General features: G+C 37.9%; 1 protein-coding gene across 1 annotated transcript; it reads right to left on the reverse strand.

Annotated features, from left to right (window-relative positions):
* Window positions 1-2582: 2582 nt before the first annotated feature.
* nudt14 (nudix (nucleoside diphosphate linked moiety X)-type motif 14) lies at window positions 2583-21832 on the reverse strand. The gene is made up of 5 exons (XM_088404029.1): window positions 21693-21832; window positions 13985-14028; window positions 10327-10391; window positions 9557-9857; window positions 2583-7095 (listed from the first exon to the last, which is right to left on the reverse strand). Exons 1-5 carry the CDS (start codon window positions 21771-21773, stop codon window positions 6846-6848), a joined length of 741 nt encoding a protein of 246 aa, XP_088260155.1. The 5' UTR covers window positions 21774-21832; the 3' UTR covers window positions 2583-6845.
* Window positions 21833-22046: the final 214 nt, after the last annotated feature.

Genomic DNA, 22046 nt, shown 5'->3' on the forward strand with positions numbered 1-22046 from the left:
AGTAAGAAAATGTTTGTTTTCCTTCCCCCAAATTTTTAAAAGTTAAAGACAACTTGCAATTTTGGTATTTTAGTCAGTAACCTGAAGTGAAATCAGCATTTCAAGGGCCACAAAAAGTGAGGTGGCGGGCCGGATCTGGCCCCCGGGCCTTGACTTTGACACCTGTGATATATATATATATATATATATATATATATATATACATATATATTGCAATCTTCTGATTGCAATCTAGTGACCATCCCTAAAACGATCCACTAGACCAGTTTTCTAGGAAGATTATATGTTTGCGATGTCCAACAAAAGATTGAAAAACATCCCTTTGCCCCATACAAGGTGTCATTAGCAAACAGATGGGGAGTGTGGAGGAATTGTGTTAGCTTTTACCTGTGGAGGTGGATCTCATCTTCCTGTCAATGGGCAGGTCCTAATTCCCACCTGTGAATGGGTCACATTGACAAGGTAATCCATCTGCTGCGCTACCACACATTCAGATGGTCTCGAGGGAGCAGAGGCCATCCCATGTGTCCTGTTACAACATGAAAGCAGCAGGCACGCAATGGAATCGTTCATCCATGCAGAAAGCCCTTCAAGAAGTTGAAGAATTGTTAGTTTATGCAGGGTGAAACAGACTAATAATTAGCCAGAAAATTATGCAGGTTGGTTACACTCATTCACTGCCACTATGGAAGTCAAAGATCTGTTTTTACCTCTGGGATTACTGTGAGGTCAAACACAGACAAAGACGGCGTGGAGAAATATTGTTGTATAAGATGTTCCGGGTTGGTTGCTCATGTTACAAAGATGTGCACTGTGCAGCATTCCATGGCACCGTTGGGCTTTGGAAGTGACGGGGCCGGTTGAAAGGACCAATATCAAGCGCTGTAGAATGTAACTTTACATAAGCGTGAATAGCAGCTGCATCCATGTTTGGGTAAGAATGACTAATTGCGGAATGTCGTAATCTGAACACTCAATCAGGAGTGACACAGGAATTTTTCAACCTCTCACAGAAATTTCTTTCTCTTTCGGTTTTAATGCTAGTCATAAAGAAAACACACATTACCTTAAGCCACTTCTGTCATAAAGAAAACACACATTACCTTAAGCCACTTCTTTCGGTACGCCTGCAATACAAGATCCAATATAAAAGCTATAGGAAAACAATTAGTTTTGATTGACGCCGTCAGTATTCATTTGTACACAAAATGTTTCATATTTTTCCGTGGACTAATATTTGTTTATAATTATTTCTTTTTGAGAACAGAACTTTATGTTATTTTCTTGTGGACAAATATTTATTCATAATATATTTAATGATTAATCGATGTGAACAGATCTCTACTGTACACAAAAAGCAGGATGCTTTATGTTTTATATTTTTCTGTGGACAAATACTTATTTATAATTATGTCTGACACTTGCGTTGATTTTTTTTTGTGGGACAAAAATGATAAATAATTAAGGTAATCCTTTTTGACAACAGATTTCTTCTATTATCCGAAAAAAGACACTTTAAGTTGATTATTTTGTTGTGGACCAATACAAATGCAAAGTATGAAAGGGTCTACATTTTAATAAATCAGACACTGATGGCATGTTTTTTTTTTAAACCCCAAAAATATTTGCAGTGGTTAAGGGATACTTGGCTAATAAAGGTATTTCACAGGAGCTACTTTTTTGAAAAAAAGGTTGAGAACCAGTGACCTAAAAGAACCAGCTTTCAATATGATGCATTAGAGTGGCTATATAAACCACTGCAAACTCCAAGCACAATAACAAAGATATACAAAAAAAAATGTCTGATCATCAAGTGGGAGTATAAACTTGACCTGCCATCCTGTTTCCAAGCAACATGCATTGCTCAGAGTAAAAGAAGCGACGCATTTGTAAAGAAGGAATGCTCTTTGGGAAACAGTGCATTAAACATAGTAAAAATCAATCAATCAAGCAGGCAACTACAAAATCAAGAAAATGCAGTTAAGGGGAAAAAAAAAAAAAGAATTTTTTAGTATATGCCGCAGTCCGCTAAAATGTGGCCACAAATGGCCCCCAGTCTGCACTTTGGACACCATTGGGTGAAAGTACACCTCTGATAAGCACTCTTTAGAAATTTGTTTCCCAAGAGTCATATTTTGTCTTCATGCTAATGATAACATCATAAGACAACAGGCTAAATTGTGAAAGAATCTTCATACACATTTCCAAGAAAAGGATGCCTGTCAAGATAAGTCTTCAGAATTTACATTCACATGTCTGCATGGAGGGATTCTTTGCATAAATGTGCCATGTCATTTTGTGATCCACATCTAGTTTGCCTTGACCAGCATGCACTGATGTGTGCAAGACGTTATAAATGGCCAAGCAGTTAAACGGGAATTGCTGTGGATGTGAAACATTTAATATTTAATATTTTATTAAACCAATTATATACAAAAAAACAAACAACACACACACTAATATATATATATATATATATATATATATATATATATATATATATATATATATATATATATATATATGTTTTTTTTTTGGGGGGGGGGCAGTGTATAGAATAAAGAAAGGACAATTTCCCCAAATTATTAGGAGGCATCTAACCCTTTTTATTTAAACTTAATGCAGTTGAATCCATCACAGTTAGTGCACATGCAAAGTATCATATTTAAATATGCACAATTTCTTGGTACCAAGAATCATGGTTTAGAAGTATAATATATTAACATTTAGGTCATTAATTGAACATATTTAGACCATTACAGAAAAAAAAAACACCACAAAGATCAAACACGCTTAATAAAGTGTAAAACATGGATGCATGTCTGAGAAAATACTTCATTAAAAAAAAAAAAAGAGCTCAATTTGATACATCAGAAAAAAAACACATTTTTTAATGTTGACCTTGTGATTAAAAAATATATTTTCTATTTCTGGTAATAATATGAGCTTTGCACTCTGCAACGTTTTATAGCGGATCACCACCACTTTTGCATGTGTAAATCCAGCTACGAGTCTGCTAAAAAGAAAGAAATATACAGTAGCTGTGCTGTTTATGAAAACATGAGACAAAATTCATTATCAGTTGCTGCTGAGTTACCCAATGAAATGCAATTACCACGTATCACCTCCTATTAAACAGTACGCCACCTGTCTCACTTTGAGAACACTACACTTAGCACCTTAATTAAGGGAAAAAAAAAAACACTGCAGCGACTTGGAAACATAATAAAAAAAAAAAAACGTCAGTAAAACTACAGCATCGCCATGAGCGACATCAAACAGGAAAATCTGGCGTAATTCGACGCGGCGGTTTTGGAAATTTCTGTTGAGTTGGATATGTCAGGCACAAAAAAGTTACGTTGCACGCCTGAGTGATGGAGGTAGAAGACTGAGCTCATGGTCCTCAACACCATACGCAACAATGAATTCCACGACCATCTACTTCAGTTATTTGATTTTTTTTAAGAGAAAAAGAAACATATGGCTTTCAGAGGGAAAAGTCACTTGGGACCGTGAAAAATGGCTTGTTGAAGACGTATGACGTGAAGCCTTGTAAAAATACCATGATTGCGAATGACCGGGATTGACAGACGTAAACCCGTTTCGGTTGGCGCGCAGTCCATTTTTTTTTTCATTAGGCATCTCATCAAAAGCAATGTAAAATCGATGCAATGAAGTTTTTGCTCTGCTGATGATGATAAGTGCTGTTCTTTTAGAAACTGTGTGTAAAACTTGAGTTTTTCTTGTCAAAATCGGTTAAAGAAAAGTTTCTATTTACCATAAAATCAATGCTGATGTTCGTCTACACTGTTTAGCATTTCGCTAGCTGCCTTGATGAAATTACGTGGTTTAGTCGAACATTTTAGTGTTGGATTCAACATTTTTGTCAGTTAACTCATCGCCACATCACTGCTTTTTGCAAAATTCAGTTTTTCAAGCTGAATGGGTTTAACTGAGTGAAAAAAAACATGTCAAATGGTCAGCTACTAAAGTTAGTTAAAAAAAATAATTGAAAAATTGTATAGCAACCATGTGCTACGATAATATTTACCAAGTACCGTATTTTCCGCACTATAAGGCACACCTAAAAGCCTTAATTTTTTTTAAAAAGCTGATGGTGCGCCTTATAATCAGGTGCGCCTTATATATGGATGAATATTGAGATTGGGATTGGTAGATGGGGAATGAAGTGATAAAGTAAGATTTACCTGTTTCTTTTGTGTGTTTACAGTTGAACAAGGTTGCTCATATTGACATTGAGTTATTATGCTATTGAGAGTTATTATTTGAGTTATTATTGTTATTACTTTGAGTATTACTATATTGTGATTGAAAAAGTTTTAAAATATGTCATTAATTGAAGGTGCGCCTTATAATCCGGTGCGCCTTATAGTGCGGAAAATAAGATAGATTTTATTTTTATTTTTTTTTTAACAAAAACAATGCGATTGCTTGAATCCCTCGGTTGTCATTAAACTAAAGCTAACTCTTCAACCCTGCAAGGTATGGCTAGGAGTATCGAAAATATTGGCATAGTTCGCGCAGGTTAAAAGGTGCAGTTTGACGCCAAATTGCACAAGGACACCTGAAACAACACTATTGCTGATGAGAAATGTTCGATTACTGGTGTTTGAATTTGAACCTTGTACGTTAAAGGTTGATTGTCATCAGTTCTTTTGCGCTAAAAAAGATCTGTCACAGTTATGTTCTTTTTTTTTTTAATTCTCATTTTTATACCTACAGGGTATCCATTGTGTATATAAAATTTCCAAACATATCTTCTATATTCCAAACATATCTTCTATATTTGACAGTTTTCCCAATTTACAATCATCTCAGCAGTCAAATGTTTATTGTCTGATTGCAATAAGGTAGTTATGAGGATATCTAGATCTGTACGACCAAAACTCTATAAAGTAGTGAGAAATTCACCACGTCAAAAAGGACAAAGCAGAAACAGCCCTTTTTCACAGATATTTAGAAGATTTGAGATTTTTCTGCAAGAAAGTTTGAAATATGACGTTCAGTGCTGGTCATTGTCACGAAAATGTTCCCTGAATAGGATTAAGCATTTTCAAATTTGGACCTGAGTTTTTAGAAAACTGTTCTCTAAGAGTGATATTGTTTGTGTGCATATGCCAAATTGATTTTTTTTTTTCAAATTAAACAGTTGACAAATTATTTCAACGTTAGCTAAAACAAAGATTGACCAGCTGAGTCATTCAATGCCAAATCACCGCAAAGATTTTCACCAAGCCGATTTTGAATTTGATAAAACTGTGTAATTGATGATAGTGATGATGCAACGCGAGCTGAAATTTGGCATTTTGGGTAAAAAAAATAAGTGACTGCCCTACTTTAAATCTTCATATATCAGGAACTACAAGATCAGTGCTCACAAATGAGATATTGTTGAAAAGGGAATTCAACAAGGATTCCAGATCATCAATAATTCTGAAAAAGGTGCATTTTTTTTTTTTTTTTTTAGTAACTTAACCTTTTATTCAATATTCTGAAATCTACCTTGTGGCTCACAATTTTTTTTTCATTGAAAAACAATTCCTCACATTCCCTAAAACAAACATAGGTTTCAGAGAAGGGTTTGTTTTTTTTTTTTGGTAGCAATAATGACTCATTTATGATAGACATGGGTGATATACACATAATACATGTAATATGTACTATATCCTGTGAGATAATTCGGCCACATTTTCGTTCTGATTTATGTCTGATTCTTTGAAAAGAAACGGAATGAACATCCAACATGTCTCAAGGTTTAACCAGTGTTAAGTTTGACAGTTTTCCTCATAATTACGCGTTTGTGTTAGAGTAGAATTTTAGTCGACGGAAAGACAAAAACGATTTCAGCCGACTAACTTAGTCAATGTTCTTCAGCATAAATTTGTACAGAATATTAAATGAAAGCAGCCTCTGTCAAACAAGGATATGTCATTCAAAGTAACTTTGATTGTATTAGGTACTCAAACAAAGCAGATATCTGCGTTTAAAGGTGGCAAATGACAAATATTTTTCCACAATTGAAATATGTTCCCAACAGATTGAATACCATGGCTACTACATATTACAATACCCAAGTATAAAAAAAACAACACAGTCTGTGAAGTGTACCAATGAAAGTACAGCAGAGGCAGGCAATAGGGAGCAGACAAAAATAAGTTATTCGCTTGCATAATTTCACATTTTATGGGCTTGTATACAAGTACAGGTATGTCAATTTTCCATAATGGGCCTCCTTAAAGCAAACTGTGCTACGCAACAATATGCTAAAAGCCAAAATGGGTGCAGGGCTATTAGTTTGAGACATTATGCCAAAAAATGGAGGAAGTTATTTGAGGCTTTGTTAACAATGTGGTGCAACAATTACCATGACGAGCATCATTTTTGCATTACTGGTTCACAGCATAAAGGAATGTTTTTGACTCGAGTAACAATGGGTTTCAAGGGCACATTTTGCTTTCCAATAAAGGTGGACTCCCGCAAGGTTGCTCAGCAGAAACTGAACGAGCATGACGGGTACGTATACGCGGGCTAAGACGCCTCTCGAAAACAGCTGAGCATTCATTCGCTCGAGGACAGGCAGATATAAAATCGGGGATATGCAGCAATTTTTGATAATGGGTGTCATACATTGAAAGAAAAGTGCAAGAAAGCCTGCTGAGGCAGTCTGCTTCGAGGAAACATGGACGCCACATAAAAGTTCGAGGGGGCGAAACGTATAAATAGACATTGACGTCAACCCGTGTCGGCAAGAAAAAAAAAAAAAAAATGTGATGGCATGACGAGGCGAGGAGCTGTGCCGGGCCAGTGTTTGATATTAATGGAGGTTACACATTTGTGGAGATCTTGTACTTAGGAGACATATTGTTATGGAACCATATGAAGCTAAATATGACGCCCATGGTTTTGGGAATGCGCTCGTTGTAGGCAAAGGTCATGGCTTCGTGTAAGGGTACTTTGACCACCTCAATGAGCTCGCCCTCCCGCGGCTCACCTCCGCCTGCGCTAACGCAATTGTCGTCAGATACCTCCGCATAAAACATGGTCTGCTTGGATCCCGTGACTCCCACGCCGGACCTGGAGACAGAACAGGGCAGGATAAGAGAGTGAATAAATACGTTTGCTTATTTATTGACGTATTATGGAAATAATAATGTCTAATCGTATCTTTGACAAATCAAATTTGATTGATTACTCAACAAAATGACAGATTAAGAGACTCTTAAAATAATTGCTATTTGCAACTCTAATGGGATGTCATTATTGTCTTTTGCAATATGAAGGGATCGCTTCAATTGCAAAAAGTGCGGTATTATAATAACACTTTAAATGTAAAGCATTGTTTGATATCGCACTTGGTATAGTCTTTGATATAAAATAATGATGCATTGCATTATCTGCACACGTGGAAAAAATCAATCTAAATATTCTTAATTGTTAGGAGGTTACTATATAAAACAATGTGATGCATCCTGCTATTCTGTTTATATTGTATAAAAGCAAGAAATTAAAATATTTATTGAAATTTTGAGTCTGCAGATTATAGTTACATGAAGAAATAATATATTTTCGTTGATAGCAGCTGTTCTCAAAGGGCGGTACGTGAAAGCAATTATGTAAATATATGTCAGATTTTGACAGTGTTTCTGCAGGTATCAGCGTATCTAATATAATTATTTTAATGCTGTGATAGGAAATTGAGAGCAAATCAATTGGAACATGAATAAACTTCTTACGTTTTACATGGGTATACATTTGCCTGAAAACAACACTGCTAATGTAGGTGCAAGGAGTACTTGGCTGAATAAATGTGACAGCGGGAACATTTGTGAAAAAAAGTGAGAAACCAAAGGCTTTCGTTATTTATTATTTCTTGCTTTGTCTTTCTTTTCAAATGGTGAAATGTACATGTTCACAAGAATCACAAAATCTGAACATTATGTAAATAATTGGCCTAGAAGCATGTTGGAACCTGCAAAAAAAGTATTGTATTGTATTGTTAAAAGTACAGACTAGATCAACGTAGTTATCTGATGCATCAGATATCGTGTAACAGTTGCAACCCCAAATAACATCCTGTCTAATGTGAGATATGTCATTTCACTCTTTCAATATTTAGAAAGCGCCACAAAGGCTAGCTACCCAGCACACTAAATCATGGCGGTGCATCGCAGCAAGCTGCGACCTGAGCATTCGGCTTCACCACCGCACAGCGCACTTCCGTCAAAAGCGCCCCCATAAGGGTCATGAGGGTTAAGGTGATACCCATCTATTAAATGGAAGAGGCCCACACGTAATATCGAGCATAGACTACACCAACAAAGCTGGCGGAGGCGCCCGAGACAAATCAAAAGAAGAGTTATGAGAGCCGTCAGTCACGGCTGTGCAGGTGCGGTTGCTGAATGTGGGATTGTTTTCTCCTGCAGCTTTTCCGCTGTTGTGGTCTGGGCCGCAGCTTTCGAATAATAACGTGGATGTGGCTCACGTGATGCTCCTTTCCACAATATTTTCTTTTCATCCGTCATCGTTGGTGCACAATAAGCTACGGTATGTTTTATTTATCAAAATTTGCTTTATTCTGTGGAGGTGGAGTCTCAAATGGGGTACATTAGGAGGTACGTGAGATTTTAAAAGGGTTTCGGCAAGTGTTAAGCAATTAAAAGCAAGTTCATTGCTAAATTGTGTGATGGTGACGTGCAAAACGCTGTATGTCTTTATTTAGTGATTTTTTTGCAGATTTTCATTGTGGCACAATTTAACAATGAGCCTCATTATTTTGAATATTGTTATACACTCGGACAATGATAAAATCATGCACAGATAAATGGTAGTATAGAATGTGTGTGTAAAAATAGAATGCGTGTTACTTAAAGGTTTTGCATAACAAATTGCCATACAATCTGGGGCGGCGGCTTTTGATTATTTTTAGTATTCAAATAGATATCCTGCATAAAAAGAACACATTTACAATTGATTATGAATGATCAACATTTATACATTTTTTTATAACTTCTTTTTTTACTTAAATTTAAACTGTGTGGCAGCATTCCTCCTCATCAAAGCTATAGATTTTGATTGATGAGACGAATTTGCCGGCACATTTGAGTCAGCATACTTGATGTGATCAGTAGGAACGGCAACTGCGTCAGGTCGTCAGCATCAAAGTGTGACAGTCATTTACGTCAATCACGCCAGCCTTGACGGAGCACTCGAGCGCTGCTATCCAGCTAATTTATGCTAGATGCAACTACAGCATAAAGCTCGACAGCTGCCGGTTTGTTAGCGCCCCGAATTGCCGACTGAACGGCGCTGTGTCATTTGTAACGCAAGTTGGGAGCAACAGTTGCGGTACAAATATGAGTCGAGCTGTCAAAAACAACTTCAAAATAAAAGCGTACCACAGAATTCGTGTTTGTATTATTTGTTAAACTAAAGTATACCCTGAAACTCTCACCGCGTTTATGACATGTTTTACCGTCATGCAGACTATTAAAACTCGAATTTCTCGAAAACCCGTTTCAGACCTTGGTTCACTCACCTGTAGGAGGTGATACGCTTGAGTTTCGAAGCCGGCACGTCATAGCCGCACTCCTCCAGCACTTCCTGTCTGGCGATCTCTTCCAAGGAGAGGTCGGGTTTGTCCACCAGCCCGGCGCACAGCTCGTACGTGATGCCCGTGGCGGCTGGAGGCCACGCGGATGAGCTCCCCCCCTCCGTGTCCGCCTGGCTTTCCTGACTCTCCGAGCCTGAGGCGACCGCTTCGGTGGCCCCTTCCTCTGACTTTTCAGGGGCCTGACATGGCTGCGTCTTGGTCCTTTCCCACTCGCACATGTATACAGCTGGAAGATCGGAACGATCTTTCACTACACGTTATGATGCCACAGTCATCAAATTAATCAATTTAAACGTTACACTTGCCAACACAATTTAGACATACAGTACAAAGCACCTAAATTGAAAACAAATGCCAGATCAAGATTCAGTTTAAGGGTACATTATTATTATTCTCTGGAATATGAGCGGAAAACATATCAATACCCAGACTTCCTCGCATTTGAAACAGTGCAATGTGAAACAGTCTGCAGCATTGTGTAAAAAAAGGGAGGTGGGCCTCTTGTGGTGTATTTAGGCATTGTGGCTCCAATCCACATGAATAAACAGGATTTGTAAAAGTATGACACCATAAGCGAAAGTGGATAACAATTGAAATCTCACATTGTGAAAGATAGAAAATGAATATGCCACACCCGAGGGTACTTTTACAAAACGTCTTGTGTGCTTCAAAGCTGGTGGGGAGATAAAACATACCTGGACGGAACTGCTTGACAAGAACAAAACAGTGGGAGCTGGTGTTGAATATCAGCACAGATACACTGAGGAGAAATGGGGAAAGAATCACGTCAAGTTTTCAAGAGAAGTCCCTTTAAGTCTCAATCATAGGAAGCAATGTAGAATGTTTTTGAAAGTGTTTTTTTTTTCTTCAGCTCGAGTTGTTTGGAAATTGGAAATTTGGAAGACATGACAATGGAAGTGAAATAGTAAATTTAACTTTAAATGCTTTAGCGTTAACTTTGCTAAAGATAGATGCTAGGCAATCGTTGGAAGAATGAGCTTTCTTACCACTGACGTAGCTCCAGTTTAGCCTAGCACATAAATGCAAAGTACCCAAAGGAGCCACGGCTAACGATAGCAATCATGATGGTAATTTAGCAACCTATAGCAAAGCGCTTTGCCAAAATAAACTTGAGAACACCATGCACACCATGAGCAAGTCTGCGATGAACCGGATGGATGATGTTTTAATCTCTTTTTTTCTCAATAAATTGGTCATTGACAGAAGAAAACAGCACTCGACAGTTGAAACTTGGTACTAGGTGTCAGGTAACAACCAATCACAGCTCTTAGCGGTCACGACCGAACTCAGAAAACAGATGACAAAACATATTTTTGTAAGTAACATTTTGACATCCCATTTAAATTATACATGTCATATGAGCATTCTTGGAAATGGACAATTTTAAAAATGTTAAGACTAAATGATTAAATTATCTAGTGTTTTCGTGAGGTCTTCAAAAGGTTACACTGAATCAGTGTAAGTTGCCAAGCCATTGCCCCCCCCCCAGATTTTGCAAATTCATGGCTGCATGTGGATGTGACAGACGGCCACTGCCAGGGTAGACTGCAATCCTTTGTTGGGAAAGCGGATGTGTCCAATGCAAGAGGAAATGATTCCCTGCCCTTCCCATGATGAAAGGGCCTTACACAACTTGCTTGGAAGCAACTACTTTTGCTAAGTAAACACCTTATTTTGATTTTGCAGTGACAATTGGCCTGCTTTGATAGAAAACTAAACAATTCAAGAATTTGGACAAGTCTGGTCTCTAAATGATTAACCAATTATCAATAATAATAATCACTTTTATTTAAATGCAAATTTAAGGGTAGTCAATGTCACTGTACAACATTTTCAGGCAGATGCAAAATATGAAAAAAATATTATGAAAAAACAGCATTTGTTGCCTTGCAAAGGATTTCAAAAGAAGTCTAATCAGGGTAGATCATCACAACAATTGTATTTCAATCCGGTCTTGCTAAATAGTGGGATTCACCTTTTTTTTTTTTTAACCACCATCACATATGGTGTCACAAACATTCAGGCAATTAAAACAATCGCAAACACTCCCAGCTGGAACGCAAGCTAACCGAGCTGGGGTATAGGTACAATTATGCAGCACCAGATTGAGGTAAAAAAGTGGGACATGCCGGCCTGAGGCGTGGAAGCTTTCCCTTGAGGCAGCTCGGGGTCTTTTAGAAGTGTTCCACACCATTACAGCTCTTCTGGAGCTTCCCGAAGACAAAATGCTCGAACGGTTATACCAAGACGCTTGGGACTCTCCATGCATCGTTAAATGTGCTACCTTCTCAAGGGGGCTTTAAACAAGACAGTCGGATATGAATGAGACAAGTACAGGATACTTGCGATGGTGTAAAGTACCAAAACAGCTACTGTACTGCATTTAGAGTTGATTCCACTACTGGCACAATGTTAGTCAACAAGTTGTGGTTACTATATGCACGGTGGATTTGTTATGGGCTTTTTTAAAAAAAATGTTCTTGGAAAGCACCAGTGTGCCACCGCTAACACGAAGGTGTCAAAATAACAACACAATGGGAGTCTACCCACCAAGCGCACACATGTTTTTGTGGCACGGCTGCATGTTTATCATAGCATCCCTCAGAACATTCTGTGGTCATAGCAGTCATGGTAAATAAGGTGGGTGTTTTTCTTTTTCTCTGAAATGGTCTCAAAGAATAAGCTAGAGAGTTTGACTCCAGGCAAAATTCGCTGGGAGTTTGTATTTGAGTAATTAACTGTGACATAAGTGAGGAAAGTTTCAAGCGAGTTGATTCTACATTGTCATCTTTGACTAATAACAAGTGATGTATTACATGCAAGTTTTGAGCAACCATTTGTGATCACATCTCACTTTCGTGCTCTTCTCACATTTGTGTTCGCTGCTAAAGTTATGCAGTTGCACATGGCCCGGAAAGATTCCCAAAAGGAATGAGTGAATAAATCTTTCCCTACTAGATTGGACAAGGGTCACTGTCCAAGCTAAAGGTCATGAGGTCACAATTTCTATGATTTTTAAAAATTGAAATACAACGACTGATGATTTTACAGTTTTTGGATTAACATACAAACTCTTCTCTTATTGAACAACTTTTCAGATTTACATAATGCTGATTTTCATTTTTTTAATTTGATAATCAGCCTAGACAATAATCAGTCCATCCCTAAACCAAGCCAAACAAGGAATCAACATATTATGTACCATAATACTGATAAGATAAAATCTTAGTATAGTCTGTAGTATTGTTCAAAGACCGAGAACATACTTATTCCCACTATTTGACTACAAATCTCGAGTGTAGACATAACTGTCGGGGGGAAACTGCTATGCCCACTTAAACAGAAATGCATAACAAAATTTGGCCTATTCATTACATGTCAAAATGGGAAATCATATTTTGGCAGAGTTTACACCTTGAGACAAGTTGGCTATTTCATCTTGGAAATACAGCTTTGAGGTTACCCTTGTCTCGGCGGTACTATTTTTCACATGGACCTCTGTTCGGGGTCACTAGTAGAGGAAAGGAGGCTTAAATGACCCGAGACGGAACCTTCAGCATTAGTGTACCCCAGGAAGGGAAAACAGAGTGGTAACCAAGGTGTTGACACAAAAAGTGTGACATTTTTGCACCTTGTGTAGCTTATACGTTTCTAACCACTAACAAGACCCCCATGCCACACACAAACACAGAAAAAAACTTTAAAAAAAATTGTCCAAATCCTCAAACAAGCCTTTCAAAAACAAATATTTTTAGATTTATTGAGTACTCTATGAAATTAGTTTAAATTGAGTCCATCCTAATTCAAAAATTCTTCAAGCGCTTTGGTTTTTAATGTTCAGTTATAAATGTCTGCTTTTAATTTGCTATATTTCTGTTTCCTGTTTTTACCTTACCGAAACCGATTGGCTGTCTTGCGTCACGTTTTGTCTCCCGCACATACTGTAAATGTCGCCAATTTTCAAACTAAGAGCACATTAATTGGAACATGAAGCAACTTATCATTAAATTGTGTTAATAGTGTCTGCAAAATGTTTTATGTATTGCCATTCGTGACACATTTTTCCAGCAGAAGCCAAAAATAAAAAAAAGATTGTTACATGAGCCATATTCTGGAGTTGCTTTATAAAATATTCCTACAGCTACCAATACAAAAACTCTATTCAAGTTTGTTTGAACCTCCCAATCCAAAATTGCTTTGCAATGCTTATGTTGTAATCGGCTGAAAAAATATTTCACTTGGTGGTATGGAAGATTTAAAAAGGTTGAGCTACTGTTTTAGACAATTTTGTGACAGCAAACAGTACACGTGCTAAGACAAGAGTGATTTTACCTGTCATGTGTTCGCATGAAGTCCCAGGATTTTTTTGTGCCATTCTGTGAAAAAAATCAGACAGAAACAGGCAACGTGAGTAAATGCAATAAAAGTAAGACTATCTAAATGTTTAAACGCTCAGGTTGGGGAAGGTTACGTGCGCCTACAATGGTCCCTTTGATGCATGAGCCTTTGAAGTCAGGATGTCAAATCATGTTTGATTTATTCAATTTGGATACTGCTAAAGCAATCAGATTCTTTGAAACTGACGCACAATTGTGAAACTACACAAGTCTGACTTGCATCTCGGCTCTTGGCTACTTGTAGCCTCTTACATCAAATGTCTTTAAAGGTCAGGATCTAGCAATTTCATAGGGTCTTTAAAAAAGTCGTATTCTCATTGTTAATAGGTTTTGTAATACGTCCACATCATTTCTAGTGACACTGACCCACTGCATTATTTCAAAGCGCTACACCAAATGGCAGACATTTTGGAATCCGAAGGGCAATATTGTGATACACAGGGGCCGTCTGAAATTAGCGATGTCCAGCTCGAATCCCAAAAAGGAACTAGCTCAATGACAACAAAGACATTGAAAGCGGTGACAGACTCAAAATGCCCCAGAAAATGTTGACCAAGCCAGGTAAATCAAATTTAAAAGCAGGTTGAATAAATATATCCGCTTCGACTTGGCTGGAAACATGTTTTGCAGATGTATGCGCTGTTGCAATGAAAGCAAAGGGGCAGGTGAATATCACGAGTTTGCGATCATTATCGGTCCAAAACAGAATGACAAAAATAATGCTCAAGTATTGCAACGTGGAAAAGACATACCGCAGAAATACTCAAAGAAAAAAAAAAGACATACATGCAGGGTGTATTGCTTGTTTTAGTGTACCCCTGAGTGGCCAAGTGGCTGATGCTATTTGTGAGCCTAAAAACACCACAAAGCTTGTGGGGATAAGTGGTTAAGATTTAGTACTTAGTGAGGTTTCACACACAAACAAAAAAAAAAAACATTAAAGAAGATCCCAAAAATCACGACGGCTATATTATCTGAGAATACAACCTGTCACTTAAAGTAATCCTTGGCTCAGTTTTAGGTGTTCATATTTTAACCAGAAGGGGGCAGTCAAGCTAAAAATGCGCCTAGTCTGTTTGTCGAGAAGAGGAAGCTGAAGAAGAACAGGAATTTATTGGCCTCATATTACGGTAGCTAATGGGCAGCTTCAAACTCAAGTTTACTCATGGGATATCGTCGAAGTATCATCTGCAAGTGACTTTAAGGTTTTTCGCAATTCTCCGATGATAAATTCAGAATTCTATTTGGTGATTAAACTTCTGTGTAGCCATTTTCTGATTACCGAATTTTCCGCACTATAAAGCGCAACGCATTATAAGGCGCACCCTCAATCAATGAAATTTTAAAACTTTTTCCATATATAAGGGGCACCGGATTATAAGGCGGACCCTCAATTAATGACGTATTCTAAAACTTTTTCAATCACAATATAGTAATACTCAAAGTAATAACAATAATAACTCAAATAATAACTCTAAAGTCTCAATAGCGCAATAACTCAATATGAGCAACCTTTTTAAACTGTAAACGCACAAAAGAAACAGGTAAAGCTTACTTTATCACTTCATTCCCCATCAAGAATCCCAATCTCAATATTCATCCATATATAAGGCGCACCTGATTATAAGGCGCACCATCAGTTTATTAAAAAAAAATTAAGGCTTTTAGGTGCGCCTCATAGTGCGGCAAATACGGTACTTAAAGAGAGTTCTGCTTTGTAAAGTGTCTCTCAGGAAAACCGTTTCGATTATTGCCCTCCGACCTTTAAAAATGAATAGGAGTCTTATTTCAATAAGACAATGAAGGAACACATTTTAAAAAATTATAAAAGCTTGATACAGTAAGCTGTGTTGTATATTGGTGAAAGGTACTTTTGTGCCGGAACTGAAAGAAGACATTGTCTAAAATTTGAAGTTGACAGGTTCAAATGGAGCTCCATCAAATCCAGCCTTCCTAGCGACCCGAACGCTGACCATTATCTTTCGTCGGAGATTATTCAAATGTAATAAGTCGGCGATATAGGCCAAAGTCTTGAGGGTGACAAATAGCCACTAACGTCTAAGGTCATCGCCGACTGATAGTTTACACCTTTTGTCTAACAGAATAAGTCAATGACTTTAAAGCATTGTCCCCCAAAAGAAAAAGATGGGCGTCTACAAGCAGGATTAAGTTTCTGGGAGGGAATCCTGATGACTAAATGTTCAAACACGTCCCATTGTCATTCAGCTTCGATGGCGGAGGTTGGAAATAGCTGTTTATGTGCCCTGCGGTTATGTTGTCACATCAACAGGATGTGCAGCATTACAAACCATCAGATGTGCAATTAAAGAGCGGCGGAAAAAAAAGAGCAAGTGTTCAGTGTGTGGGAAGTGTCTAACATTGTCCCACGTGTTTCTCATCACCTAAACGTGTCAAGGAATTCGCCTGGCATCCTGATTGAGCGAGCGCGTTTTCAAGTTAAAGCCATACAACGTACGCGAGGTTCAAAGAAATGATCATTCGAAAGTAGAGGGATTATTCACGTAATTTCACTTTCGGTATGCGATCAAAACATCTGATTTTTATCCGCTCGTGTTTGGAATGCTGGCGGACGGTTCTCAGACGGCGCGGAGGCTGACATGAGACATACTGGTGGCTTATTTTAGCACATTGGATTATAACCGCGGTTAAGGCAAGCCAGCCGAGCTCGACGGGGATCAGAAATTGGCGGGGCAGTTTTGCAGCCTAAGCAGTAGTCACAAGCAGTGGGTCTCGCGAAACGACGGCGGGCGCTTCGCTCCGTTTGCGGCAAAAGTTGCGATCGTAAGACACGGTTTCGTCAAAGCGATTCATCTGAACATGACTGCTCATAATGAGCACGCCACGGTTTAAAACTGGTACGACGCCAAATCGACAGTTTGCATCGTCAGACGCGGAGCGTTTTAATCAAGTCAGAAAATCAATCAATTCAGTACCTAAGGCGCTTCTCAAATGTACGTGAAAGCACTGCAGAAAATGCATGACATTTTAGCAATGCTGGGACAGCAGTAGTACATTTTTCTTTTCCGATTAAGAGCAAATTAATTTGATGAATTCGATTCTGATTTTAAAAGTGATCATGAATAAAACAGCGTTTGATACTTCCTCATGCATTTCAACAGCGGTCAATGTTACGCAAACTATTAAAGTGCCTATTCTACAAAAGCAGGATGGTCTTGTTTTGAATTGACTGACAAAAAAAAAAATGGCTGAACGGAATACAGTACATTATGCTCGATCATCTTCGATCGGCATAAGCGTCTCACTCCTATGTTCTTGTTTATAATCAAATAAGACGATAATTGCTTTGTTTTAATAGGCCTTGGGAATGAACAAGTTTGATGGGTGCCATTTGTGAGCTTAGCTTGACGTTTATATTTTAGCTTTTTTATCAGTCCAAATCTACTAATGTACTAACAATTGTCTTACATGCGATAATTCCCTATTGAGGCCAAGCTAGCCGCACCCCACTTGCTTGCAAAACAAGCAAAGATTTGTGAAGCCTGTTGAGTCCTGCAAGTTTGCCACCCACACAGAAACACCTACATTTCTTAACCTGCCAGCCACAAAGTCTTTCTTTGTCTTCAATCATCTACAGTAAAATCTGAGATTTAACGTGCCGGACATTTTTTAGGAAAACTTAATGTGCATAAAAAGTGAGTATGTGAAAACGCAATCCAATGACATAATTTGATTACAGTAAGCGGAAACCAAGTTCAAGTAGGTCCTGTTGTTTTATTATGCATGGGATAAAATAGATTTAGCTTTCAGATCGTATATTTTCAGTCCCTCTTGCACGTCTTTGTCCAATTTCAGTGAAATTGGGTTTGTCATTTGCTGCATTCTTTCCCAAGCCACTAGGGGGCAACCTCCCATCAAAGAAAGGAAGACAGGAGAAGACGTTGTTGGAAGTATTGATTTTGAGTTTGAACTTTGATTTTATTTGCCACCAGGTGGCACTCCACTAGTAAATGTAATCAGGTGTGTCACTGTTGTGTTGGTGCAGTATTCCGACAACCCAAGTATGTTAGAGTATGTTGAAAATATGTTCTTTCTGCTCTTATTTCTAAACATGCAGGCATGTTCAGTCTATGTTGAAGGCAAGATGTTGCTGTAACGAGGCAGTTTGGAAAAAAATGGATTTGAAATCCTTTAACTGTGAGGCGGATGTGCTGTTCACTGAGCCACCCATGAAAAAAAAAAATGTTTCTTAAATTCTTCTTGGTGCATTTTATAGTCCAAAAACTACAGTACGTTGTTTTTTGCTGCACTGTCAACTTATTTCGAATAAAGGGAAAGGAAATAAACATTTTTGAAAACTGTAATAATAGTTAGATGCAGCCCTATCAATAACCGAGCCAAAATTGCACTGAAAATATTTGGTGCCGCATTTGGTGCAACCATTTTTTCGGCGCGACGCCATCAACTCTTTTCATTTAGCAGAACCATACCAGTAGATCGATTTGAGCACAATTGGAATACCAAAACAATGGTACTCAAAAGCAACAGACTAACGCAAGCATTCTCTTTCTAGAATCCTGTCACCACTTCCCAGATGGTGGAGTTCGCCTCATTACTAGGCCCTCTTGCTGAGAGGAAGGGCTGGGGCAGGGGCAGGTGCAAATGGCCCAGGAGAGCCGAAGAATCATGTTCGACGTGGATTACGACACAGTGATTAGCCGACGCGGAGAGCGGGAGACGGGTAACGGGGGATCAGAGAAGCCAGAGGAGGCTTCGCGAGGACCTTGAAATTAATGTGGTCCCTCTGGCTTTGGGCATCAAACATGACAGGCTCCTGTTTGAATGGCCATTGTGAAGAGGGGTGTACAGTCTTGATCTTTTAGGTGCTTAACGTGCGATGACCAGCGCATACACCTACTGTGTTCACCCCACTCAACACTACAAAGCTAGCAGCTGCTGCAGAAAAGTGAAAAAAAAAAAAAAAAAAAATCGTCCTCCAATTCAACAGCACGCTTTGATTCCTAACATATGCTCTCCCGTTTTTTTTGTAGGGGGGATAACTTCTGTTGGGCTCTTTTTAGACACTTTACAGCTCCCCCACTCATGATCAGCAAAAGATAAAAGAACAAAAGGACCACGTGGTGTAACTTGTGACAGGCAGTCTGTGATAAGCATTCACAGTATTGACAGAACCATCACAGGATGAACTAGATGGGGTAAAAAAAAAATAAAAACAGCATGGACTTTTATTAAAAAAATATATCTGCTACCATTTCTGGCTATTAAGTTAACACAATATTAATAAAAAGTTAATGGGCTGTCACTATTGAATATTTTTAATCGATTATTCTAGCAATTAGTCTCAAATATGTCTTACAAAACATTTTTTTCTCCTTTCGAGTTTATTTACCAATATTTGTTGTTTATTCTTTAAGTCACTGGTTTGGTGAACGCTTCGCCAAAGTAAAATCAAATGACTTATTTTAATTAAGATTTATTCTTTAGCGTTTTGGAAAAAAAAAAGACACCAACTATGATCAGTCAGAATGAAATTGGCAAAAAAATTGGCTAAAATATTCTCAAATCTATAAATATAAATAAGTATAAATATAGATAAGTATAAATATGAAAAAATATATATATTTATTTATTTATTTATGTTAACATCTTATTTCACTTTGGAAAACAATCAACATTTTTGATGATTTTTTTGACATCAAATATTTTTCTCCAATTTGAAACGATGTCCTGTTAAATAAAGGGACGGATATTTTTAAAAATCAGATTCATCTATTAAACGACAGCTTAATAGATTTTTAAAATAACGGTCGATCGCACCATGAATTTAGACTATATCGTATCCAAAGAGATCCCAGTCGATGAACTTTACCTGCGCTGTTTAGGCTGAATATGATCAATAACAATTCAAGTGAAACAATGTGTGTTTAAGAACGTAATGCGTTCGCTCACTAAGAGGCCACAAGCTGCAAGCTACCAAGGATGAATAATTCAAATCATTATCATGAATAAATGAAGGTAATTAGCCTGGATGAAGTAGCAATTTGTGATTCAAAGCTCACATGAGGCAACAATGGTGAGTGTGTCCTTTCCCAGAGTCAACAGGGACAATCACCTACTTGAATAGAGATGAAACCAAACATCGACTAACAATAATGACGAAGAGAACCACTTATTACACTCAAACTATTAGTCAATATTAAAGATTGCAGAGGTGTTATGCAGCATGATTTTTTTTTTTCAAAAAGCCTTTGTGGAGATCACTCAACAGGCCATCCTGATCTAGCTGGCCGGGATAAAAGAGAGGGGAGAACAGAGAGGTAGTCACCATCATCATTTCTTCTGTTGCCCATCTGCCGTTCCACCGTTCTCTTGATAAGCTTAACCCTCCCGTCACAGGTGTGAACCCCCAAATGGTGAAAAGAAACCTAAGTATCATGGTAACCCAGCTTGAGGGCACAAATACAAAAGTGCTGCTTCTAGTGATGAGGGAAAACACGATATAGGCTCTACTAAAAATTATGCCAGTGTTTTTTAGGGGAATTTTGTGTGTCATACGAATTAGTGGTATCGCTACTTGGTATCAGTATCAGGGACTAAACAAGATTAGATACCGGAATCATTCTGAAAAGAAAGTGAGATCCAACATCAATGGTTTTTGGTGGGTATGGAATGTTAAGAGAAGAGCCTCGATCAAGTGAAACTAATCAAACAAAAAACAATAGTCACGGCAATATGTATGAAAAAATGCAATACTGTATTCAAAATTCAAATCTGCAAGATCCAGAAGTGCTGGATAGAAGAGCAAGAGCAAAATTATGTACATGAGTGCAAATATCGAAAATTTTAGATGTAAACGATTATAATCCGATGCTGTTTATTTGGTTGATATCAGACCACTATATGATATCGATATTGGGTTGGGAGACCCTGAAAAATTAAGTATAAAAAGTGTTAGTGGGGAAAGGATAAAAAAAAAATTGACACAAATGTTCACTGGTCAAATATTGCCACTAAAATAGTTTATTTCATTTTAGTCTGTTTTTATCAGGAAAAAACAAGTGTGCTACCTTTCTGTCTATTTCCACCGCCTTTATTATTATTTTTTGTGTCGTTAGAGTGGAAGAGAAGAACAACCCCAGAGGTCCACCACGATCGATCCTGGTCAACTAACGTTAATGTAAAATACACTAATTGGGAATAATAAAATGGAGCTGTGAAACACAGAGAAACAAATCAAATGACTCTTGACTTTTCTGATGCTTTTGCAATCAGCAAGTCTCAGCTTGGTTGCTATTTATAGACACTCGTCATCAAACAATCTTTTTTTTTTTTTTTAAACAAGCCTACTACAAACCAGCAGCTGTAACATCTGTAGCAGGCTAACGTTAGCATGCTAGGCTAGCTGTACATTAGCTGCAATGATTCAAAACAAAAAGCAATATCGATCTCGGATCTATTGTAATATAAATGACACAATAGACAAATGTCTTAGTCCATATAGTAGCACGTGACTATTAATAGTTGCTGTCAATGGTTGTGTTTAAGGTCAACGCAGTATTCAAGCTGTGCTAGCTTCCCAAAGTGAATGGAGAGAGTGGGGGTTGGGCAAACAAGCAGCATCCAGCCGCATCTTGACAGCTTACCTGGCTGTAGTGCACCCTGAAGGGCTTCAGGTAGTCGGAGTCTGTGCAAGGAACCACTTCAATGTTGTTGATCTCTTCCATAGTTTGGTGCGCGGCGATGCTGCTTCTTCACCGCAAACACACTGACAGTGAAGGAATCCTACGGAAGCCTGGAGAGGGCAACATACACGCTCACGCGCATCTGTCATCCGACGCGAAAGATTTGAGAAGCGACATTAGATATAAAAGTGTTAATAATTCGATTGGACGCGTGTACTGAAGTCATTTAAAACGAACTATATACAGTATATTTAAATATATATATATATATATATATATATATATATATATATATATATATATATATATATATAT

The sequence above is a fragment of the Hippichthys cyanospilos genome, chromosome 20, assembly GCF_059441005.1.
Source record: "Hippichthys cyanospilos isolate Australia breed blue-spotted pipefish chromosome 20, RoL_Hcya_1.0, whole genome shotgun sequence".
In the NCBI taxonomy this organism is placed as follows: Eukaryota; Metazoa; Chordata; class Actinopteri; order Syngnathiformes; family Syngnathidae; genus Hippichthys; species Hippichthys cyanospilos.

Excerpts from the sequence above, each read along its gene's own strand:
- nudt14 (XM_088404029.1), bottom strand. The coding sequence starts at position 21,773 with ATGGAAGAGATCAACAACATTGAAGTGGTTCCTTGCACAGACTCCGAC. Across the intron at positions 10,392-13,984 it reads TTCATGCGAACACATGACAG|TGTATCTGTGCTGATATTCA; the intron begins GTAAAATCACTC and ends ATTTCTCCTCAG. Across the intron at positions 7,096-9,556 it reads AAGCGTATCACCTCCTACAG|GTCCGGCGTGGGAGTCACGG; the intron begins GTGAGTGAACCA and ends TTCTGTCTCCAG.